Source organism: Urocitellus parryii, chromosome 9 (genome assembly GCF_045843805.1).
Source record: "Urocitellus parryii isolate mUroPar1 chromosome 9, mUroPar1.hap1, whole genome shotgun sequence".
Taxonomy (NCBI): Eukaryota; Metazoa; Chordata; class Mammalia; order Rodentia; family Sciuridae; genus Urocitellus; species Urocitellus parryii.
Genome location: NC_135539.1, coordinates 83027310 through 83053214, shown reverse-complemented (window position 1 = coordinate 83053214; position 25905 = coordinate 83027310). Strand labels below are relative to the sequence as shown.

The window sequence follows — 25905 nt, the reverse complement described above, 5'->3', positions numbered from 1 at the left end:
AAAAACTGTCTGAAGTTGAGATTCATTAGGAGTTTCCTCTTAGTATTCCGATAGTCCACAGAATGCTTGGTGCAGAGGCACCTACTGAATTATCTGCTTTTCAAAGAAAGCAATTTATTGAGTCCTGAAAAATCTTATCTTTCTCTCTTTCCAGTTTTTGGGGTGTGTCAGGGGTAGGGGTATCTCAAGGCAGAAAACTTTTCAAATATAATTTTTAGAGTGTCTTATATAAATAACTAGCTAGCCAACTGAAATTCTATTGGCCCTTTTTAAGGGAGACCTTGATTTTTTTCTTTAGAATACCTGGGTAGGAAAACACTTTGAGAACATGATTTAATGTACAATGTACCACGAGAGCCCTCGGTCGGCTGGCTGGTATGCATCACGCAGCTCCTGCAGCATCCCTCGATGAGGATGGGACTCGCCTCTCAGGGCCCAGGGAGGCATTGGGATTCTGTGCAGATGAACAGATGTGTGGTTATTTGAAGGGTGTGCCTAGTCATCCACTTCTGTGGGCTCAGCCTCCTTCCTGCCCTGGTGAAGCCCACCATCCCCCTGGAATTGAGGTGCTCTGGAGAATGCATAGCTCCCTCCGTTCACCCAGCAGCGTAGCTGCTGAGGAAGGAATAGAACATGGGCTGCTTCATGCGCTGCTGGTCCTTCCGACACCAGGCGATCACCGTCCCATCACTGTTTGCTGTGTACAAGTGGTGGCCATCACAAGAAAACGTAAGGCTGTAAAAGCAAACCCCATTGATACATTATATTTCTTGACATTGTTGAGGTGTAGTGGCAGGAACAAATCAAGTGTGCCCACAACCCAGGGGTCTGCAGAGATCTAACACAGTCACTCTGTGGACAAGTGTGAGAAGCTCCTTTTCAGCGGGGCCAGGAGCTTGGCTGAGTTGGTCCCTGCTTTGCCTCCCTTCTCTTTCCTGCCTGGTCCTGCTCTACCACCTACACAGCACAAACTTGGGTGTGGAAAATCTTAAAAATATAACAGCAGTATAGTTTCCTTTTAAAAATTAAGTGATTGTTTTAAAAATATATTTTATTTCCCTGACAGATAAAAGAGTAAAAAAAAGTCTAACATTAATAAGTAATTTAGGTTCATTAAACTTTAAATTTAGGACAGTGAAAATAAATTTAATAAAGTAGAATGTGAATGGCTTCATTTCTAAGTGTTTTTAAAAATATTTTTTTACATGTTGATGGACCTTTATTTTATTCATTTATTTATATGCAGTACTGAGAATCAAACCCAGTGCCTTATACATGCTAGGCAAGTGCTCTACCACTGGGCCACCAACCCAGCCGCCACGTGAGTTTTTAAAGTCACATATGTTAGCTCAGCCAAGAGTAACTGGTTGTTTGCCAATCTTGTCAAATGTACCCCTGCAGCAAGCATTGCCACTATGGACTTTGCAAATAAGGAAGTAAGAAAGTATAGTTTCTCGCCTTCCAAGGCCCACGAGGCACACTGCCAGGCCTGACTTTCCAGGGGACCCTCAGGCCGTAAGCTCCCAGGGCAGGGAATGTGGTTCTTGCTCTGGGTTCCTGACAGCCCTGTGGGAGGAATGGCTGGCCTTCACAAAGCCTTGAAGCACCTCTTTCTTTATGTTGGCATACTCTAAGATCTAACAAAAATACCATCACAAATCACAGGGAACAAAGGGGGAGATCTTACCTCACAATAGGCTTATTTGATTTGGGAAATGTGATTTCTCTCACGGGCTTTAGGTCCCATGTGCTCCACAGCCTAGAGGGAAAAGTCATCATGCAGTAAAATCAACTAAAGTGCCCTCCACACCCCCTCCAGACACCTGCACATTGTTTATCTGTTACAAGTCACCTGGAAGGAAATGTAACTATCCACTAACAGCATGATTTCCAGGAAGTTTTCAGTGGTGGGTGTGGGAATAAAAGACTTTTAACTCTGTGTACTTTCATGCTGTTAATCTTTTAACAGTTAACACAAAATATCAAAATTATACTAAAGCTATCTTTATTATTTAGAAGTGGGAAATAACCAAAGAACTTGTACCTAAAGGTGATTCTGAATCTAAGATTAAATAATAATATGCCCAGATATTATTAAGAACTAAATTTCTAAAGTTGCTGTATCCTTACAAATGAAAACAAATAAAAAAGTCCGAGTCCACACTCTTCTTACCTCACAATTCCATTTTCTAGTCCCCCAGCAATGACATTGATGGATATCCCCTCAGGCTGGTTGGAGAAGGCCACGGAGCATATGATCTCCCTGCAGTGCACATGTCCAACGAGGTCCCCATTCACTGTCCAGAGCCTGAGGTCACTGCCTCCGCCAGCTACAACATCAAATCGTCCCAGTCACTTAAAGGTAGGAGTCAGAGCCCAGGCCTACTGAATACCCAGGGCGGCCCTGAGGCCATGCTCCTTGGCAGCCCAGGGGCAGCATGGTACGGACCTGCATGCTACCTAGAGACCAGGGTTGGTGGGCAGGTGGGCAGGTTGGCAGGCAGTTCACGGCAGAGCTACACAGTGAGCAACTGCGGATCCCTGAGCAACTGCAGCATTTCAGTGCAAACTGCCCAAGCTGAGCACTTGCAGCCCTGGGAACACCAGGCGGTCTCCAAAAAGAGATGGAAATATTCTGTGACACCATCTATCAGAAGTGACTTATGTGACTTTCAAAAAGGAAAAAAGTTGCAGTAAAAATTACCTGAGCTAAAATTCTTACAAAAAAGAAAATCTACTCTTTAGAATATCTCATGCGGAATCTTACTTTTCCACGCCTTACTGAACTAAATCCTTCTTTTCAAAGACCACAGAGTAACCAGCTACTTTCAAGTTTTCCTGGGGCTGGGAGAGGCCATAATCGCTGCCACACTGCAGAAATAAGTGATGTTGGGGCCTCAGGCTGTGAGCTGATGAAGAAAGGCTGGGGGTGGGACATTCAGATAGCACTGTCTTGTACCTTCCATTTCACTTTTTTATTAGGGCTAACACAGAAGTACAGAACATATTTCTCTCCTTTATTAAGGCAATGAAAATACTTCATATTTAATATAAAGAAACAAATATTGGAAATGCTTATTGATTTACAGACCTTCAATATCACAGATCAAAATGCCCATGGTGTTGTGGCATTATTCAAAATAGCCACAAGGTGGAAACAACTCAAATGCCCTCAAAAACTAGTGGATAAATAAATTTGTGCATGTGTGCATGCATGTGTGACATGTTATTTACCATAAAAAAGGAAGTTAGTTTTCAGGATGAATCCTGAAAGCATTACGCGAAGGGAGATAAGAACAAGGGGATAACACCATGTGATTCACGTGCACAGGACACGAAGAATCTCTAGAACAGGCCAGTTCAGGACAGAAAGTAGAGGAGGGTGGGCATGGCCACTGCTCCGTGGCCATGCTTCCTGTTTGGGTTGATGGAGAAGTTTCTGCCACAGTGGCGGTGGATACATACACACACTGCTGATCTAGTTAATGCCACTGTACATTCAGAAGGGCTGAGATGCAATTCTGTGTTAAATCTACTCTGCGCCCACAGTCCCAGGGTCACTTAGATGTCCCACTGCACAACACTGATTAGGAGATGCTATCTGAACATCATTGAGACACAGGACTCAGTATGTTAGAGAACAGAATGGTGGATAGTCACCCGTCCCACGGGCAGGCTGCATTCATCCTCTCCGCAGGAGCTAATATCTGCTAAAACTTTTTTGTTTTTTCCCCTAAGATGAAGTAAACAGGTGAGTATTAGGTTAGAAGGCTTAAGAAAGTCATTGGTAGGCTGGGGTGTGGCTCAGCAGTAAAGCGCTCACCTACCATGTACGGGGCCCAGGGTTCAATCCTCAGCACCACATAAAAATAAATAAAGGTTTTAGAAAAAAGTTTTTTAAAAAAGTCATTGGTATTGGTATGTATGTATATATATTTGTGTGTGTGTGTGTGTGTGTGTGTGTGTGTGTGTATGTTTGTATAATTCTGGCTGTTCTGGGACAGAACCCTGGGCCTTATGGATGCTATGCAAGTGTTCTGCCACTGAGCTACATGCCTCCTCAGCCCTTTTATTTTTAATTCTGAGACAAGGTCTTGCAAAGTTGTCCAGGCTGGTCTCAGTTGTCTTGCCCCCCCCCCGCCCGCCCCCACCAGTAGCTCCCACCCATGGCACCTAGCTTCATGTATAATGTAATACATAAACTAAAAAGTTAGAAACTTGAGCATTCCTGAGGAACATGTTATTCTCCCTACACGCTGTCACAGAGGTTAAAAGAACATTGAGAACAGCACTATTCTACTTCGTAGTGCCACTCTGACAGAGGACTGGGCCGGGCCCATCCTTGTCCAAAAGCACATACTTGGTCCAGTGATAAAATGGTTTAATAAAAAAATACAGAAATAATCTGAGTTTCATAATTTATTTAATTTCACATCTTATCACTATGAAAACTATATCCCATAGTAAGAACTGAGGAAGTATGATCAGGAGGAATAAAACTGCCAAAGTAACTTTAGAAAAGATTTCATGCACATATACACACACTACACATATAAGTACAAACAAGCATATTTATATTTATTTATTTATTTTTAATTTTAGTTTTAAAGTTACTTGTATAGTATCCACTAAAGGATCAAGATCTCTGGTAGGGTAAATCTGGTAACTTCTTTCCCTTCTTGGGCTAGTCTCATTTGGGTCACTACATATGAGTTTGGCCTCTTTTAGAAAGTGTTTTGTTTGATTTTGTCCTGGGAATTTACCCAGGACAATTTACAGAGCTACATCCCAGCCCTTTTTACTTTTTATTTTGAGATAGGGTCTCACAAGGTTGCTTAAGGCCTTGCTAAGATGCTGAGGCTGGCTTTGAACTTGTGATCCTCCTGCCTCAGCCTTCTGAACCACTGGGATTACAGCTGTGTGCCACCACTCCTGGCACCAGTGCTCTTTATGATTTCTTTTGTATGTGTTTCAAGAGGGCTTAGAGAAGTTGAGAAGGCTTTTTTGTTCAAATTGGAAAAAAGCTGTGCCTATCATTCTGTACCCTGTTCCCTATCTAGAGACCCTTGAATATCCTACTGTGAGTTGGCAACTGCAGCAGAAGTAATTTTGTTTCTAGTTCCCAGCTGACTAGCTGATATAATATCACAGATATGAATTGTTGCTGGCAGCAGGGAAGTAATTAGCTTTAAAAAATCTGGCTTCCTAAGGGTAAGCCCTAACTTTCAAACCTTGCTAAAACAAGAAAGTAGAGGACTTCATATAAATATCATTATTTACTCGTCCAGCATATCTCTGGATGTGACACAGTGAAAGCTGCTAATGTACAAACCCAGGAAGAACAATTAGCCAATTTATGAATCATCTGCTCACACTGGTATTACCTAGGTCAGCTCTAAGTAAGGTTTTCCCCCTGGCTGTGATCATTAGGAAATAAAAATGTTTTCATGACATGATTTTATGATGGAGCTGAGAATGGCAAAAACTACGTGAACACCTAAAATCTTTCATCATGACTGATGACATTATAGTTCTTGAATATAAAAATGAATGAATGTTTTGTAAAAACAACAACAGTCAAAATCCTAAGAGACATCTGTGGCATAATAAAAAATAAACATCTGGCTTTTGTCCCTGGTTCCTGGCACAGAACTCCAAAACCCCTTCAGATGCACTGTCTTTTGCTACAAGAAGGAGATGACTCAAGGGGCTGGTCACCAGGGCAGGGACTTTCAGACCCACCCTCACATGCAGGGGAGGGAGGTGGGGCTGAAACTGTTCAGTCACCAACAGTCTGTTAGTGGAATCTCCATCAAACCCCTGTGACAAGGTCAGGGGTGCTGTGGTTAGGAGAACACACCACGGGCCAGGCAGTGTGTTCCCCAGCTCCACAAAGACAGTGCTGCCATGCTCAGGACTCTCAGGATCTCAGCCCACAGGCTCTGCAGGCTGCTCATTTCTACCCTTCATGATGAACTATAGTAGTAAGTGCAGGCCCAGCACCACGAATCAGAAAGGCTCTGAAGATGGAAAGCTTTTGAGTGCTGACAACAACCACAGGTAGGAAATCCCACAGCTGACCTCATGTGGTGGGTCACAGACAGAATGCAAGTGAAGAATACTGCACGAAATTATCTTCAGGCTGTGTGTGCAAGGTAGATAAAAACACAAGAGAATTTAATGTTTATAATGAGCCGCACACCTAAGACATCTCAGCATATATATGTAAATATTCCATAATAAAAAATATGCAATATCTGAAACACCCATGTCCTGGGCATTTTGGACAAGGGATACTCAACCTGTGCAGGGTTGTACTGAGTTCTGAGTTGCTCTAGGGAGTCATTAAACCTGAGAGCAGGTGGTCATGGCAACTCCTAAACTGCTCACTTCCAGTGGTGAATGAGCTGTGTTGTTGTTCACCGAGGTAATGGTAGAGAATTGAAGAAATAGTTGGTGTTTGGAAAGATACCATATATTTGGCATCATAAAAAATCAAACAATATAAAAATGTAAACAAAGGATAGAGGACCACTTTCTACAGACGTGTCAAAGATACTCTAGGCTGAGTGGACAGACAGAAGCAAATGGTTGTTCAAAGGATCCTTTCAATTAAAAAATTCCTTAAAAGCAGAAATCCAAGCAGGAAATCATACATTTTCTAATTGTTCTTTGTTGCTAGATGCACTGTTTTAAAAACATACACACATGAAAAAATCCTGACTTTGGCCAGGAGATGTATTTTTGCATATAAGTTTTAAGGCAGATCATGGCTCCACTTACTATCCTATGCTACTGCCCTCTCTCAGAATGGGAAGACACCCCTTAAGGCTTGTCACCTGCAGATGCTCTTCATTTATCAGGGGTAAAGGCATGGGAGGCCACTGAGCCCCAACAGACCAGAATAAACCAAACAGAGTCACTGGAGCCAGGTGCCACATAATCAAACTGAACTTGGAAGTGGGCTAGTTTTCAAAAAAACAGATTTGCAGTAACCAATCATAAGGGGTTGGGTCACCAGAGCTGGCATAGTAAGGAAGTCCTCTTTGCCCGATCCAGACTTCTGCCAGCACAGCAGGCTCCTGCTCAGCTCACCGCAGTGTCTTTCTATTTCATAGGTGGGGTGCTGCCAGGTCATGAAGGACTAATAAAAGCCAATTATGTCTTCAAACTCAGTTTACTGTACTTACTAATAGGAGGAAGGTAACAAAGTCAATAGCTAAAAAGCAGAAGCAAAAAAAAAAAAAAAAAAAAAAAGCAAAGAAAAACAAAAACCAAGAAAATTCCAATAATTATGAAAATAATTTGGTTATGTGTGCTCAAATGCAATTTTTCATATATCAGGGAAACAGCTAAATTATGACAACATTAATTTCTGTACAAGTTGATGCCTATATCAAGGATCTCAGTCTCAGACCTGATTGTATTTTAACACAAATACATGCAATGTCCACAGTGCTCAGGCCAGGCAGGGAGGGACCTGACAGAAGCTCCTCCTGGAAAGTAACCAGCTGGTAGATGCCCTGATAGAGTGGCAGCCTTGTGCTGTGGCTTGGGCCAAGCTTACCTGAATCACACACAGTAGCAATGTCACCTGAGGTTTCACTGGCAGAGACAGCTGTGACAGGGCTTTTGTGTCCTGCCAGACTTTGTACATAGCACAGTCTGAAAAACAAAAGACATGAATTTGCATATGATTACTAAATAGAACTATTCTCTTATTTGTATAATTCTTTTCTGTCATGAGCCATCCATGGGCTGTGTGTGTGAACTATGCGCATAGTAGCCATGTGAGGGGACAGGCCTGGCATCGCAGGCTGACTGGGCTGCGCCATGCCAGTGCACCTTCCCTTTGGCTCTGCCTGTGATTCCACACAGCACCTGAGATGGGTGTGACTCGCCAAGATGTCCATCAATCTGCTGACCACAAGACAGCACAAAGCAAGATTCCACTCTGAAGCTTTGCCCCCTGCCTATGTGGTGAAGAACACTCTATCAACTCCTTGTGAGTCCCCCTATAAAAGTAAGAGATTCTGGGTGCATGCTCTCTTTTCCAGCATATTGTCTGGCATGGAGGCTGACCTTTAAGGTTGCAGAGCAGTCCCACCCTTGATCTGCAGAACTTATGTCTGTGTTGAGTGATTTCTTGGTTTAACATTTTGGCCAGCTTTTCAAACCCAGCTCATCTCATCAGTGTGGGTCGTTGGCAAGATTTCCTCAGTATGTGTCTACATTAAGACATACATGTTTTCTTACCTGATCTTTTGATCTTAATATGATTATAAAGGTAATCTTATCTTTAGGCATGTGTTTCATTCTTAAAGTTATAAGGTAATGGTACTATTTTACTCATAAGTAAGAACTACAATATTAAAAACAGCCATCTTTGGGGCTGGGGCTGTAGCTTAGTGGTAGAGTGCATGTGTGTGACCTGGGTTTGATCCCCAGCACAGCAAGGGGGAAAAAAAAGCCATGTGTGAGTTGAACACCCCCCACCACATGTGAGTCCCACACCCCTCACGTGAGTTCTACCCCAACGTGTGAGTCCCTCCATGTGAGTCCCAACTCCCCACAAGTGAGTCCAACAACCCCCACGTGTGAGTTGGACAGCCCCCATACCTGTTCAAGTCCCACAGGATGCAGGTTCCGTCTCTGCTCACGCTTATCATGATGCTATACGGTTTGCAAACACACAAGCTGGTCACCTCTTCCGTGTGCCCATATAGGTGTATCTGAGTCTCCATTTCTATCTCTGATGGCTGAAATTCAGAATGTATAAAGATCAGCATAGAATATTCTCATATAGTTTCTCAAAAATAAGGAAGTCATGTGACTCAAACAGCCTTCTCATGTGATCAATTTTTCAATCCTATTCAGTTCAATCTGTTTTAAAGGGTAAAACTAATAAAAAATTTTGACTTTTTATATTTGTGGATTTCATCAACTTGTATGCTTTTCATTTTTGTCAATTCTTGTCCAGTCTTTTTTTCAAAGGAACATATATATTTATAGTTGTAATATTGCTACATAAAATTATTTATTTTATCTTTTACACATTCTCCTTTAAGTATTTTCTTCAAAATAACTAGAAGAGAATTTCTTTCTTTTTTTTTTTTTGGTGGTGCTGGGGATTGAACCCAGGTTCTTGTGCATGCAAGGTAAGCACTCTAACAACTGAGCTACATCCCCAGGCCCCCAAAAGTATTTTCTAGTTTTGATACTGTCTTTGTAATAATTTTAAAGTGTTATAATACTCTATATGGTTAGTATTACTCAGTTTACTTGACTGTCTTTCATTTATAGGCTTAAAATTGTTTCCATTTTTTCAAATTATAGATAGTACCATAAAATTCTTCATGTTTAAAAGCTTTATATACTTTTTCTTTAGGGAAAATTCCAGAATTTTATGACTGTAAACTTATAATTCTTGACAGTGCAATTTTCAAAGGTGCTGCACCAATTTCATGATGCTACCTGTGGTTATGGGCTCTCATGCCCTGCTCCTCGTCAGCAGCTAAGGCCTGACTTCCTAGGCCCAAAAGAGCACGCTGAGGCCCGAGGGTGAGCCTGGCCTACATAGACCAGGTGTTCATGAGCTTTGGCTCTCATTTTCCTTATCAGGCTGCTTATTATCACAAACATTTCAGTATTTTCCCTTCAAAGAACATAGAAACTTAAGAAGAGCAGGTGTAATAAAGACCTATATACTGACCACCCAGTTAAACCAACTAAATATTTTCAATTTATTTTTTTAAAGAAAGCATTAAACATTATACATATAGTTTATGTCCTGTTTTATATCCTACTTCCTCTCCCTTGTCAGAAATTACTATTGTCTTAAATTTTCTTCCTTTTTTTTTTTTTTTTTTTTTTGGTTCTGGAGATTGAACCCAGGGGTGCTTAATCACTGAGCCGCATCTCCAACTCTTTTTATATTTTATTTAGAGACAGGGTCTCACTTAGTTGCTTAGGGTCTCGATAAGTTGCTGAGGCTGGCCTTGAAAACACGATCCTCCTGCCTCAGCCTCCCAAGCCACTGGGATCACAGGTGTGTGCCACTGCACCTGGCTCTCAATCCTTTTTGTTTTTAATTTTTTTAAAATATTTTTTTAGATGTTGACGAACCTCAAAGAGTGAACACTGTGTGTCTTCTGCTGACTCAGGCAGGCCACACTGCAGTGTCAGAGTCATCAGGAGGATGAGATGGTTGATGGGAAAAAGCAACAATAAGGACTCCCTGAAAACCCCAGACAGTGATAAAAACCATAGTGAGTTGCTTTCTTTTTCTTTCTTTCTTTCTTTTTTTTTTTTTTTTTGCTAGTGGGAGTTTACCCAGGGACAATTTATCATTGAGCCAATATCCCCAGTCCTTTTGAACTTGGGATCCTCCTGTCTCAGCCTCCTGAGTTGCTGGGATTACAGGTGTGCACCACCATGTCTAGTGAGTTGCAGTTTTGGATATTATTTAAATAGTAACTGTTGATTCCAGGACTTGATTACCTGATACTTACGAGTAAAAGAAAATCCTTACCATGAGCCCAGCAGTCTGCTTTCATGCAAATATACAACTGGGGAAAGGTAGGCAATAGGAGCCTTCACAAGTACCATGGCTTCAACCCAGAGAAGCACACGTCTTGCTGTATTTGAATTATAATAGCCATACCCTTGGTGGGCTATGTGCAAAGTTATTCTGTGTGCATTTAATTTTACACTGACATCTTAATCTTTTCTTTTTAAACCTGTACTATACACCTTATTGGTACACAATTAAAAATACAGAAATAAGGAAAACTAAGAGCAAGGTGGTTCAAAGCGTTGACAAAAGCAAGTGGAGATAAAGAGCAAAGGATGAAGCCAGTTTTTAAAAAGGTACCCAGCTACACAGTGACTTGAGTGCATAGCACACCTCTGCCTCTGTGGCAGGCTTTGGAGTACATTTGTAGGAAACACAAACGGGTGGGTGAGCTCAGAGGTTAGAGGTGCTGGCTGCCGTGGATATTCAAGATGCACAGGGTGAGAGCCATTTTAGACCTTTGGGAGTAAAAGCGAGATGAAGCAGACATTCCACAAGTTATGGCCTTCCTTTGCTTAGGTTTCTTAGCATCTGTCCCTGTCACACAGGACCCTGACCCCTGGCTCAGTCCCCTTCTGCCCCATTTTTCCATGTCTTCCTTACATGTTATGCTCCATACAGAAAAATATTTGCCACCGTCCAAATCACCAGGCCTTGACTCCGTGCCACTGCGGGAGCTGGTTCCTGTGCTGAAATGTTCTCTCCTCTTCTCTCCATGTAGGAAACCACCCTTCAAGACCCAGCCCAAGTCAGCTCCCTGCCACTGGATGGCTCCTCTCCTGTCTTGGAGCACGAATTTTGTTGTCTGTCCCCTCCTTGCCTGTCCTTCCTCATATGCAGCCTGCACCACTGTGTCCTGGTCTCACACCCTGGAAGGGTTTCTCCTTGCAGATTCTACTCAGGTCTCCCTAAGAGGCCAACGGGGCCTATCACTTCTGCTGAGGACATTTTAATGGCTCCTTAGGTTCTGAGACAAAAGCAATATTATCACCTTTATACCCCAGGGGATCATGGCACAGAAACTTAACAAGGAACGAGCACAGATAAAGTAAGAAGAACCTGGAAGTCACCCTATACTAGTTTACAGGTTTCACCCAGCAAAATATATTTTATAATATAACTGAGAAAAGTGAAATTGGTGGGAGTCACTTAAGAGCAGCTATGTATCTTGGAAGTTCAGTGAATGGCTTAAAACATGTTTCTTCCATTAAGTAATAGAAATTTATCCAGAGAGAATGGGAATGCTTAACACTAGGGTTTCTAAGCTTTCAAATGTGATTACCCTTCCTAAGCATTCAGGTGGACACTGAGAAGGCAGGCAAACATTCCAATGTCATGACAAACCCAAGACAAAAAACAGATCATAACTCAAAATGCTATCTGTCTTTGAAACTAAAGAGCAAGAGCCTATACAATTATTTCCAAATTTTTCATGATCATTGTCAGCAGCCATCTGTGGGTTGTGCGTGGACTATGTTGCGCACAGTAGCCTCCTAAGGAGATAAGTCTGGCACTGGGAACTCCCTGGGGCACTTCCTACAGGTACTGACTGCCTGATGCAGGTGAGCTTCCCTCTCAAGCTCTGCCTAAGATCCCACACAGTGCCTGAGATGGGTGTGACCTGCCAAGATGTCAATCAACCTGCTGACTGCAAGGCTCCACCCTTGAAACCTTACCCTTGCTTTTGTTTTAAAATTAATTTTTAAAATTTATATATGACAGCGGAATGCATTACAATTCTTATTACACATATAGAGCAAAATTTTTTATATCTCTGATTGTATACAAAGTATATTCACACCCATTCGTGTCTTCATATATGTACTCTGGATAATAATGTCCATCACATTCCACCATCATATCTAACCCCATGCCTCCTCCATTCCCTTCTCACTTTTCTGCCCTATATAGAGTTTATCTATTCCTCCCATGCTCCTGCTCCCTATCCCACTATGAATCAGCCTCCTTATATCAAAGAAAACATTTGGTATTTGTTTTTTGGGGGGATTGGCTAACTTCACTTAGCATTATCTTCTCCAACTCCATCCGTTTACCTACAAATGTCATGATTTTATTCTCTTTCATTGCTGAGTAATATTCCATTGTGTATATATGCCACATTTTTTTTATCCATTTATCTACTGAAGGGCATCTAGTTTGGTTCCACAGTTTAGCTATTGTGAATTGTGCTACTATAAAAATTGATGTGGCTGTGTCCCTATAGTATGCTGTTTTTAAGTCCTTTGGTCCTTTGGGTATAGACCAAGGAAGGGACAGCTGGGTCAAATGGTGGTTCCATTCCCAGTTTTCCAAGAAATCTCCATACTGCTTTCCATATGGGCTACACCAACTTGCAGTCCCACCAGCAGTGTATGAGTGTGCCTTTTTCCCCACATCCTTGCCAATACTTACTGTTGTTTGTCTTCATAATGTACCCCCTTAAATAAACCACCAAGCCATTTTATCTTTGTCTAGTTCAAGAACCCATGGGGACTAGACCTATCAGGGGCTTCGCTTTTAGAAATATATTTCTGAGTGTTGTGTTTTGTTATTTGTTAATTATTTGAGATATTAAGATTTAGGTGGCTATTTAGGGGGGCTTGGATTCCTGTGGCAGAAGAACCCCCTAATGAGACGCTGGCCGTCTTCCCCCAAAAAAATCATATTAAACCTAAATATAAAGAGTTAGATATGTAACTTTTCACATTTTAAGAACTAGTGTGGGAAAATGAATGCCACTTTGCAAAGGTTTTCCTGCCCTGACAGGAGGGCCCAGGACCTACCGTGCTACTGGTGAATCTGTTCGTGTAGGCCGTGATCACACCGCACTTGCTCCCAGTGAAGAGCTGGCAACCGTCAGGTACCCAAGCACAACTAGTCACCTTCAAAAATACAAATCAAATAATGTAATGTCTTCAAATTGTGAGAAGTGCTTCTATTTCTCACAGCTATTTAAAAAATTACACAATCACAAAATTCCAGGTAAATGTTTTACTTGAGAAGATGGGGCTAGTGCCAGATATAATAGCACTTTCTGTAATTTTAAACTAAACATTTAAAAGTTGTTTCCAGATCAAAAGGTATTATAAGGCCCATGAGGTCATCTGTTCCCCAGCAGCTCAGCTAAATGGTCCAGGAGAGGTCAGACCCCAGTTTGAACTTGAGTGCCTGTGTGAGTCTCTCAGTGACTGCTTTCACTTTCACACAGCTCTCCCCTCTTCTTTTCTGGTGAAGAACAGAGAGTATTCAACAGAGGCATCGCTTCTGCCAGTCCTAAAGGCCATTGAGTAGGAGAAGAAGTAAATACAAGCATGAAGCAGAGAAGCTGGGGTCACTCTTTTGGTGCAAAATTCTTTGGTTCTAGCTGAGAAGGTACCATTCAAGCTTAGCTGGGTTCCCCACGTGGCTGGACAGGCCTCCTGTGAGCCCCAGATGACACCCAGTGTCCTATCCACAGCCTCTGACTGCAAATGCTCTGCCCCCAGGGCACCTCTGCTGCAGCCCACAGTCCCTCCCCACTTCACTAAGAAGGTGGAGGTCATCAGCTACCTACTGCCTATTCCTCTTCTGTCCTCTGCGCCTCTGTGCAATTCTGAGTCTCCTCCTGAGTCACAGGAGGAAGGGCCTCTGATTTCAAAGCCAATCTCTATCTAGCCCCACAACACAACACTGGTCCTTATATTTTCAAACCATCTATTCCTGGACCTACAAAAATGTTTAAGTTCTCTGCTACAGTAGAAAATTACTTTCTTTGATCATGATTCTTCTTTACTCATGATAAATCATGGATCCATTGGATCCACTTTTATTTTTTGAGTTTCTTTCTTCATTAGTTGTAACTATTTGTAAGTACTGCTACCTCATAACTTTTATTCTTTCAAAAAGATTTACTTTAAAAATATAGAGAATAGCTGGATGTGGTGGTGCAAGCTATTATCTCAGATACTTAGGAGGCTGAGGCAGGAGGATCACAAGTTAGAGGCCAGCCTGGGCAACCTACTGGGACCTTGTTCAAAATAAAAATAAAAAGGGTTGGAAATGCAGCCCAGTGGTAGCACACTTCTGGGTTTAATCCTTAGTTAAACAAACAAACACAAATCATATTGTGTGTGTGTGTGTGTGTGTGAGAGAGAGAGAGAAATATATCATATATATATATGCACACACATAGAGAATAAAACATGCATTATAAATGTATATAAGAAAACTCATTCTCTTTCAATTACCATATTGATCCACTGAAGTCTTTTCTAAACCTAAAAGGACCGTGATATTATTTTTCCTAAATATTGAAACATATTGCTATTTCATTGTTCTAGGAATCATTTCATCACTACTCATCAGTTATTCCTAACTATGCTAAAAACATATGAACAAAATTAGAGATGATGGAATGATCTCCTAGAAGGATAACACAGTGAGGGAAATGAACTGCCATCTTTTGGTTTCCTTACTGCATTGTCCGAAGTACAGAATCATCTTTTAAGAAAGCACAAAGGAAGGCGGACACACCATTTCTGGAGTCTGCTTTTGGTTTTCACTGAACAGCTAAGAAATCAGAATTTTTCATTTTCTACCAGTAACAACAAAGAGAAGGAAAGTGAAAGAAAAAGAAGCCTCTTAGAGTTAGGAGACTAATCACAAGATGATGGCAAGGTGCCAGCAATGCCCTAGACTCTCGGCAGTGATGACAGTGATCACCTAAGTCAGATCTCAGAGTGAGTCTCCATATGGTGGTATTCTAGATGAATTTCTCAAACTGAACAACAAATGAGCAAACAGCATATCTATTTTTTAAAATTCATTTATTTATTCTAATTTGTTATACATGACAGCAGAATGCATTTCATTCACAGTACTCATATAAAGCACAATTTTTCATGTCTCTGGTTGTACACAAAGAAGAGTCACATCATGTCTTCATGCATCTACTTAGGGTAATCACATCTGTCTCATTCCACTGCCTTTCCTTCCCTCCCTTCCCTTTGCCCTATCTAAAGTTCCTCCATTCCTCCCACGCCCCCCCCATCCCCATGGATCAGCATCCATATATCAGAGAAAACATTCGGCCTTTATGTTTTTTTGATATGTATATATTTTTGGTTGTAGTTGAACACAATACCTTTATTTTATTATTTTTATATGGTGTTGACAATCAAACCCAGCACTTCATATATGCTAGGTGAGCACTCTACCGCTGAGCCACAATCCCAGTCTCTTGGCCTTTGGGTTTTGGGGATTGGCTTGCTTCACTTAGCATGATATTCTCCAATTCAATCCATTTACATGCAAATGCAATGATTTTATTATCTTCTAATGCTGAGTAATATTCCATTTTATATATATTCCAGTTTCTTTATCCATTCATCTATTGAAGGGCATCTAGTTTGGTTCCATAATTTAGCTATTATGAATTGTGCTGCTATAAACACTGATGTGGCTGTGTCCCTGTAGTATGCTGTTTTTAAGACCTTTGGGTATAAACCGAGTAGTGGGAAAGCTGGGTCAAATGGTAGTCCATTCCAAGTTTTCCAAGGAATCTGATTTCCAAATTGGATACACCAATTTGCAGTCCCACCAGCAATGTATGAGTGCTCCTTTTTCCCTATATCCTTGTCAACTATTCTTATTGTTTATATTCTTAATAGCTGCCATTCTGACTGGAGTGAGATGAAATCTTAGAGTAGTTTTGATTTGCATTTCTCTAATTACTAGAGACGTTGAACATTTTTTCATATATTTGTTGATCGATCGTATATCATCTTGTGAGAAGTGTCTGTTCAGTTCCTTGGCCCATTCATTGATTGGGTGATTTCTTTTTTTGGTGTTAGTTTTTTTGAGTTCTTTATATATCCTGGAACATGCTCTACCTGGTGTGCACATGGTAAGAATTTGCTTCCATTCTGTAGGCTCTATTCACCTCACTGTTTCTTTTGCTGAGAAGAAGCTTTTCAATTTGAATCCATTCTTTATTGATTCTTGATTTTATTTCTTATGCTTTAGGAGTCTTGTTAAGGAATTCAGGGCCTAATCCAACATGAAGAATTGGGCCTACTTTTTCTTCTATTAGGTACAGGATCTCTGGACTAATTCCTAGGGCCTTGTACCACTTTGAGTTGAGTCTGCAAACAACATATCTCTAAAGATAAAATGAAGTGTGGTCTCCTGACCCAGTTTGTCAATTCACTGGAAATACTTTATCATACAATATTTTACAACAAGAATCTGGACTATCCCTTTTTGTTAAAAAGACTTAGGAGAGTATTTGCTCATCTTTTATGGTGCCCATGTACCAAATTTTACATGATACAAATAATATATATTATATGATATATATATCTTTATATAATATTACATACACACACACACGGATCACAGAAAGACAAATACTGCAAGATGTTGTGGATTCTAAAAGAGTTGAGCTTGTGGCAGCAGAGAGTAGAAGTACGGTCTCCAGGGCTGGGGTGGGAAGACGGTCACCCTGGCTGAAGGGGACAGAGGCTTGGCTATCCAGGATGACAGAGCTCTGGAGGCATGGTGTGCACCATGGGGTCTGCAGTAGCAGGACTTTATTAAGTACTTGGAGTTTGTTCAGTACATCTTAAAATGTTACCATCTTACACGTAAATTAACTGTGGTAATCATTTCATAAAGTGTTTCAAAACATCACATTGTATATCTTAAATATAAATTGGTTTTATTTTTCAATTACACTTCAATAAAGCTGGAAAAAATAAAATCATACCATATAAAAAACAAGATTTATATTTAAAACAACCGTTGCAAAAATAGTTTGATAAACAACTGTCTTTGTACTGAATAAGATTTATCAGTGAATTGAAAAGCTTAAGGTCATTGTTTCTTTGTCCTTTCTTCATATTAAGTCTACCTAATGAGTTAATCAGTAATAGTCAACTTTTAAACAAGTAGAAGGAATTCCTAATAATAGAAGGCATAAAGATTTTGACTGAAAAATCATGGTAAGAGTCTTTGCTTTAGCATTCAGTTAATGGTGATGAAGATTTGAAGATTTCATTTGCTCTTCTTCACCTTCTCCCTGGAAAGTGTAGATTGTAAATCCAGATAACTATTGACAGCAGGGAGCTGCACCTGGTCATAATCTAGTCATGTTAATGCAAAACACATCTCACTCCCACTGTGCCTGTGTTTCCCTCTTCGCCCCCATCCGTAACAGTTCCAAAAAGGAGTCAGTGAGACATGCATGCTTACTCCTCAGTAGATTCTGTGTTTCCAGTGCCAGCTAATTTTCACTGCCAGCTCTATGATGATTTATGGTGATAACTTGCTTGTATTCAGACATATATCTCTGTCTGCATCAAATGGTTTGATGAATGTAGCTGATATGTTTCAAAACTAAAAAGAATTCTTATTAAAATCTGAGTAGGCCATTTTTCACAGTTCCTTTCCTCTTTGCTTGTCAATTTACTGGAAAGCCAGGAAGCAAAGGATGACGTCCTCTCAGCTTATGCCAACCAGTCTCTGCTCCCCTTGCTCTCACCACCAGAAACTTCCCCGGAGTAGTTCACCCTGTCCCTAAAGAGCTCAGAGAATGCAGGACATTTTAGGGCACAGGAACAGGCTTGCTGCCTAGACAATACATGAGAGAACGGTAGGAGAACTTCCCACAGACAGAGAAGGGAGGCTGTGCACTCAGAGCCTGCGGCAGTTGCGGCAGTGCTACGCGTCTACACGACAGTTACAGTTGACAAACTTCAAATGTTGGAAATGTTTCATAACTGCTCTTTAAGGGTAGCATGAGTCCTGCTCTCTCTGTTTTAAAGAAGAAGAAAGATACCCCAGCTTGGAAAGGCTGTCATATCCCAAAGACTACATGGTTAATAAATAAGAAAGCCAGGAATCCAGAGCAGATCACAGAGCCTGAGGCCCAGTATTCTGCTACTTTACCATGCCGAGTGCACTTAGGAAAAGCCAGGTGACCAAGATGGCGCTATGGTTAAAGAAAATGACCTAGTGACAAAGGCAAGTGAATAGGGAAGAAAACAGTGCCAGTTCTGCTCACAGGCCATCATGATAACCCTCTCAACAAAGAAGTAGATGGAGAACAATAACAGGTACAGTTCAAAGAACAGGGCAGACACCAATTCCTCAATAATACTACTTGCAGGATATTTAAACAAGCTGATGTGCTCTGGCTCCTTTGGAAAGCATGGTATTTAATCACTATAAAGTGTTCCACAGAATGGTTTACCTGGTACTGCTGGGAGCTCTGTATGAAGTTCACTGGCGGCTCGCTTTGCTTACTCTTCAACCTTAAGATGTTGTCAGCATACCCCCAGCTCAGGATGGCCGACCATTGAATGTCAGTACTGTTCATGCTTCTCACACCTCCAGGAAGAGGAGAAAGAAAAGTATCAAACTGTCATTTCTCAGTGGTTATATGACATCCCCCCAAAAGGCAGGTTAAAGGCTAAAGAAGTTTTTATAAAACACAATGATTATCAAGTACACTTGATTCATGTTCTGAGACACCATTCCTTAAACAACAGCAAAGGCAAACTACTTAAATAACTTTCTAAATTCTAACACTGAAAGGTCAGTATAAAAACTTTTAATGTTAGAAGGAGACTCTGCTAGGAGAGAAGACCCATCTACTCAGGGAGGGGATGTGACCCTGTCACCTGCAGCATGAAGCATGGCAACCCTTCATTCTAGGGACTTCTCTTCTCTTCTACTTTAACAAGATAGTATTGAGTGCTTTTGGCATAAAGATCTAGAAATTGTGATCTCCTTTCTCAGTACTGTTTGTAATTCACAGTTTGTTGCTATAATGGTAAACACAGCATGAATGCTGTATATGGGACTGTCCTTGAAACCTGCAGTGCTTTAAAACTAGCTTGAGGGATTTCAGGAAGAGAGAAGAGATCCATGCACTCTAGTCCTCCGCAGGACTCCTAGCATATGGACAGAACAAAAAGTTCTTGAATGAATCAACAATACATTGAAAATACAATTCACAGATTTCTTTTTGTTTTGTAGGTTTAATAACCAAATACAGGCATCAGTTTCACAACAAAGGAACTGGGATATACTCATGTTGAGCTCCTCTGAATATGAGCTGCAAGAGAAAGGAGCACACTATTCTAAGTCTTATGTCCTCTCATTATCTACTAGAATGCCCAGCCTGTGGCAGGTGCCCAAGTAACCTAGTTTCTCATTGACAAGTTTTCTCTCTTTAGAAAACAAACTTCACCTAACACAGCAGTGGATCTTAAAAAGACTTTCCAAGGAAACTTGTTTTTTCAGCACCTATAGGCTTAGACCCAGGAATTCCAATGCTGACACAGGGTGCCTGAGGGGGACCCGAGGTAATGCTGTGGAAAAAGCACTTCAGGCAACTCTGAGGCACAGTTTTCAAGAAACTGGCCTTAAGACCATTAAAACCACCTCATTAGCTGCCACTTGGTAACATGTATAACTAAGCAAAAACTCAGAGCTTTTTCATGTCAGTGCTGAGAGTGTCCAGCTGTTCCTAGGCCCCCTAACTCTCACCTGCAGGCTGCAGTCTCTCTCAGTAAATGGCCTCTGGAAGGTCTATGTGGACTGTTATGTGTCAGGTTCATGCAGTGTCACTGAGAGTCTCTGTCCCAGGGTATCCAGTGTCTGATGGCCACTTACTAAACATTTAGGATGAGCCATGCCCTGTGCTAATCATTCCTGTGCATTATTTCTTTGAATCTTCACAGTAAATTACTCTGGGACAGAAGAAATTTTATTTCCCCCATTTTATAGGCCAAAAGCCAGGATGTGAAAAACATTGAGTAATTAGCAAAGCTGGGCACAAACTCTGGGCTTTGTGCTTCCAGAGCTCTTAGCTGAACGCACTTCTCTGCACATATCAAGGTACTAACAAATCCAAAATATAGTGTGTGGGGAAGTCAAGTGCAATTTGAGTGAACACAGCTATTGAGGAAACACACTGAGAGCTTGGGACCACAGTGGCATAAATAAGATAGGTTGAGAATTATATGGGAAACATCTATATCCAATAATGCTAAGTGATAATACTAATAGAGATAAATCCCAGTACACTCTAATTTATTTAAAGGTAAATAATTTACACATCTTAGTATTTTAAACCTTATTAGCAGTGAATAGTTACAATGCCTCATAATTATTTATAATACACTAGTGAGAATAAACCACTGACTTCCCAGGCATTACAATTAAGTAGACTGAACTTGTCCTAACTTGCTAAACTGACATGAAATGGTATGCATGCTCCCTATTCCCAGCAACTATAAGAACTATCCTTCATTCTATGACAGAATAAGAGTGAGCCTGAAAGAACCATGGACCATTAGGCACACGTAACTTCTTCAGGTGGCCTGTTTGGCCTGGGTGCTGGCACCTTTGTACATGGTGCTGGGGAAGGCTGCGAGCAGGACTTCCCCAAGGAGCACTGTGCATGGAAGGTAAGGTTAAATGCCAACAGTACTACCTGCCAAGGGCATCGGGTCACAGGCTGGCTTCCAGGCAAGTCTGTATACAGCCTGTCTTGAGCTCACTGTCCTCAGTCATTTCAGTGCTCACGCCACGATCTCATAGGAGAGGATTTTTTTTTTTTTTTTGCATCTAATGAAACAGTCAATATGCAAGGATAAAGGGACTGCTTCAGTGGAGAATGTCCTACTTCCTCCCTGTCTAGGTGACATTTGACACACAAATGGGTCCTGCTACACAGCACCCTTCATGTGTCACTGTCACTGAGTTGGCACTGGGGAGTTAGCAAAGCCCTGCTTTTCACGAATTCATGTCTCAAAACCTACTTCCATGGCTCTCCTAATTCCTTTGTTTTATTTTGCTTGTGGTTTAAACTTGAGGCTCCATCTTCTGAGGTTCGAGATTTGTCTTTTAGATACATCTGTCTACTGTGGGGTTTAAGAGGTTCAAAGTGAACATTTCTATCAAATTAGTAACGCTTTCATCCTGTGAGCATGACCATGTATCCTTGTCTCTTTCCAACTCCTCCTGTCATTTTAAATGGGACTGCATTTAATTTTCATGTTTTTCATATGTTACATTAAGTAACTACATACACAAGCAGAGTTTTCCACCAAGGACGGAGAAAACTTTAGAAGTCACACAAAATAGCAGCACAGGTGAGCTGGAAACATTCTAATGAAAGATGTCCCCAGAATGATTTTTATTGTTTCATTTTACCTTGTTCCTTGCTGTAAGTCATCAGAAGACAGAAATTTCGGGACAATCCACAGATTGCTCTGGTGGGCAGAGCCTGGAGAGAACCGAACCGTTCTCCATGGGGCTGGCTGAAGCAGACCACAGGCACAGGAGCGCTCGGGGAGCCCACATACTCTCCCCACTTTAAGCCTTTAATCCACGACAAAGGGCTCTATAACCAAGGAGAGGGAAAAGTGTGATTTTTTTTTTAAAGGTGGTAAATACAGAATTACTTCTAATTTAAATCCTAAACAAGGAAGAGAAAACAATCTGATCATAAGTTCTTTGAGGACAATAAGTATTTTACATATTTTTACTTCCCTATGTTTAGCATGTAGGAACATTTTCCTTATTTGATTTTCATTCTGTGGCTTCAGCCTAGCCTGCATGAAAATTTCTGGCTAAAAATTAAAAATTCCTTGAAATTTGAGCAGAGGAGAAAAAAATTTACCAAGGCACATTTCTTTCAGGTTAGCTGAAATACCTAAGCTGAAGTGGATGCCTATAGGGGACTGTAATGTGGAAGATAAGCCAAAAGTACATATGACAGCTACAAATTAAGACCACATGTGGCATAGACAAGCTCACTCAACCGTGAACTCCTGGAAGACAGAGGCCACCATGGACTTCTCCATGTTCCTGGGATCAGCCCCTCAGTGGATGCTTGTGACTGAATGGAAAAGCTTACCTGCACAGCACACAGAGGGGACTAGAGCACCCAGTCATCCAGAAAGTGCTAGGAAGTTCTGGAGAACCAAGAGCTACCCTAGAGCAGAAGAAGAGGTGGGCTCAAAGAAAGGCGGGGTGTGGGAAAGATATCGAGGGGGACACTGGTGCCTGCCTGTGAACAGTGACCGGAGCACTTTCTCTATTTCAAGTGAAAACCAGAGTTGAGAGGAAAAGCAAAAAGGGAAGAACCAGGCCCTTTTAGCATCTCTCCCCAAAATTCTGCTCTTTCCATGCTCTTTTTTAAATTGTTTTAGACTCTATTAATCTTTTATTTTTCAATGGTTTTTATTTGTTTTAAACATTTACAAGTTTAGTTGTTTTGCTTTCAACTTTTCAAATGTAAATCTAATAAAAATAACATACTAAGCAAATTTCAGTAATTTACACACACACACACACACACACAAACCTGTAAATATTTTCAATGCAATTTATTTATGTTATTTTCCAAATGAATGAAAAATCAGGTATCATTGACCTACAGACTCTCTTCTTTAAAAAAAAAACACAGCATTCAGGAGCTCTGCTGCTTCTGTTGGGCCAGTACTGGGGCAGAGTGTTTGTTTTGAGATGGGGTCTCACTGTGTTGCCTAGGCAGGTCTCCAACTCCTTTCCTTCTCAGCCTCCCAATAATTGGGACAACAGACACAGGCTACCACGCCCAGCTTAATATATAGTTTTAAGTGGCATCCAGTGGTCTGGAAACAGTGAGCATCTCTGGGAAAGCTGAGGAGCTTCAGAAATGCTCACACTAGGACTGGGAGGTCAACACCAGGTATTCTGAGAAACTTTTTCTTTTTTCTTTTTGGTGTTGAGGACTAAACCCATGGCCTCATGCATAGTAGCAAGAGCTCTACCACTAAGCTATACCCCCAGTCCTTCTTATTTTTTATTCTGAGACAGAGTCTTGCTAAGTTGCTGATGTTGGCCTTGAATTTGTAATCCTCCTGTCTCTATCTCCTAAATCCCTGGGATTACAGGTGTGTGCCACTGCAACCAACTAAGCACTCTTTTCTAAGTCTTTAGCCTATGAATGCTGAAACTGGGAAAAAGTGGTGCTAAGTTCTAGTAATGCTTTATCACTCATAACTTCTTGCCTCAAGAATACTTTCGTGTGAATTGCAGAGTTTAAACTTTTGTTTTTCAGTTACATACAAAGACACATGGCAACTGCTTTATGTCAGAGTCAGCAAGAAGGAAGATCACTTTACTGAAATGCTTCTCAACTAGTTCTGGTTGTTTTTAACTATCATAATGAACTGGAATCCACAGAAGTGATAGGTCATCTGGCTGATCCTCGTAAGTTCAAGGACTGCCCCTGGGTTTCAGAGCTAGTGGCTTACGTCTGAACTCTATGCAGACACCACCTGAGGGCCAAGGAGAAACCCTGTGGAAGCTTTCACAATGCTTCAAATATAGAGAAGCAGTCACCTAAATGCATGACATGTCAGCCAGAAGTACGGACAAGCCAAACTCTAAAGAACTTGCAACTGAGAAGTCATTAGTTTGAAAAATAATGTCTGTCAGGCACCATCCTAGGAGCTGGAGACATTGTAATGAGCAAGACAAAGTCCTTTCCCATGGGGTTTCCATCAAGTAGGACTGTGGGGGACAGAGAGTCAATAGATAAAGACAGTGTGTGCCATGGAGCAAAACCAGAAGGGGAGGCAGAATGACAGAGCTGCTGTTTTAGATATTAGGGTTGGAAAGACAGAGATGCTGGGGCAGAGACCTGAGTGCAGTGTGGGCCAACCTGAATCCATCTGGAATTGGTCATTCCAAGGGGAGGACAGACAGTATGAAGGTCCTGAGGTGGCAACGAGGCAAGTTGGTACCACATCCCAATGCCAGCAGACACACTACCAAATTTCCATATGTAGGCCAACTTAAGACGGCTCATTAACAATAAGTACAGTAGTAAATTAGGTGGCATTTATAATTTTAAGATACATATTGTTAAATTATTTTGACAAGAAAAAGTAATGGATTATTTTTAAAAATAGCAACTGTGGTAATGATAGCAGCTAAATGATTTGTAAGGCTTCAAAACACAAAATAAAAATATTCCTTTCTAACATGAAAAACAACATTGTAATCTGGTTTTAGCAAAACAAGAATGCCCAACATATTAATGATTTATAATTGAATCTTAATAGTTAAATGAGTTTGTTTGTTTTTAATATGTACATTTGACATATAGGAGCATAAAGAATTTATTTCTAGTGTGCAGATATATTTGAGCCATATTATTATATAAAACTGTCAAAACAAGGTTTGTGGAAATCTTCTTCTCTGAAAATGAGCACAGCTCCCTGTATCTGAGAGCCATTGCTTATCCCTCTCTAAGGATGCCTCCCCGACTGCCTTACCTCTACTGGCCTCCTGCAAACTCTCGAAGCACTCTACAGTTAACATTCTAACTTCTTCTACTACTTTTATATGAAGAACTTAATTGAAGATTAAGGCTTGCTTCAAAGAAAAATTATATCTACTTCCTATTGTCAGAGGCTATACTTTTTATCATTACAATGTGGGAGGCCCAATAAATTTGTAAAGTTCCCCAGGAAGTGTAAACCAAAACAGTCACACCTCTGGCCAGTGCTCTTTTTTGTTGTAGTGGTGCTGGGGCTTGAACTCAAGACTGAGGGCGTGCTAGGTGGGGTTCTACCACTGAGCCCCTTGCCAGCCCTTAAGCTTATGGCTTAAGATGACAACCCAGGCCCAGATTGTGTGCTTCCATGGGCATCCTCATGTGCTCACTGGGCGCCAGTCCTGAAGACTCCTTTCCTCATCCTATGTGTCGCATCCTGGGAGGCTTTCCCTTGTAATAACCCTTCTCTGTCTTTCCTGAGGAGGGCCACAGTCTGACATGACCAATTCTTTCCCTCTGAGCTCGAAGGCACTCTTTTTCTCTTACTGGCACAGCATTTACCCACACATAGGATACTGCTTTAGCTGCCTGAGCCTATCTTGCAGGGCTGTTCACAGCCAAGACCACACCTATTCATTTCTGGGCCTCCAGAGCCCACATGAGGGCCTAGAACCACAGGAGTCCCATCAGGTTTTGCTGAATTCTACTAAAATATGAGTGACATACCGGACAGGTAATTTCTTTGACCTGCTCCCGGGTCTCCCTGAAAGCAAACTGTACTAACAGCCCCACAGCAGCTGGAAGTTCTCCTTCAATGTTGAGTTTGGCTCCAGGTCTATTGGCGTGGGCTGTGTGGAACAGCTGACGAGGGGTCTGCCCATAGGTTTTTATCATGGTCTCTAGGGCTCGTCTCTGAACTGGATCTTCAACTGCAGAGACATCCATTCCAAAATATGTCTGCAGGGTAAAAGAGCAAAAGAACATAAGACATCTGATGAGTAAGACTTGGCTT

General features: G+C 41.3%; 1 protein-coding gene across 1 annotated transcript in view; it reads right to left on the bottom strand.

Annotated features, from left to right (window-relative positions):
• Positions 1-378: 378 nt before the first annotated feature.
• The window catches only part of Lyst (lysosomal trafficking regulator), a 157074-nt gene continuing 131547 nt past the window's right edge, over positions 379-25905 (bottom strand). Inside the window, exons 45-53 of the mRNA XM_026413069.2 lie at positions 25620-25850; positions 21776-21965; positions 18804-18940; positions 13357-13455; positions 8620-8759; positions 7568-7665; positions 2174-2330; positions 1688-1759; positions 379-735 (exon numbers count right to left, since the gene is read on the bottom strand). Of these exons, the coding sequence (XP_026268854.2) occupies positions 597-735; positions 1688-1759; positions 2174-2330; positions 7568-7665; positions 8620-8759; positions 13357-13455; positions 18804-18940; positions 21776-21965; positions 25620-25850 (1263 nt within the window). The 3' untranslated portion in view covers positions 379-596. The remainder of the gene's footprint in view (positions 736-1687; positions 1760-2173; positions 2331-7567; positions 7666-8619; positions 8760-13356; positions 13456-18803; positions 18941-21775; positions 21966-25619; positions 25851-25905) is intronic.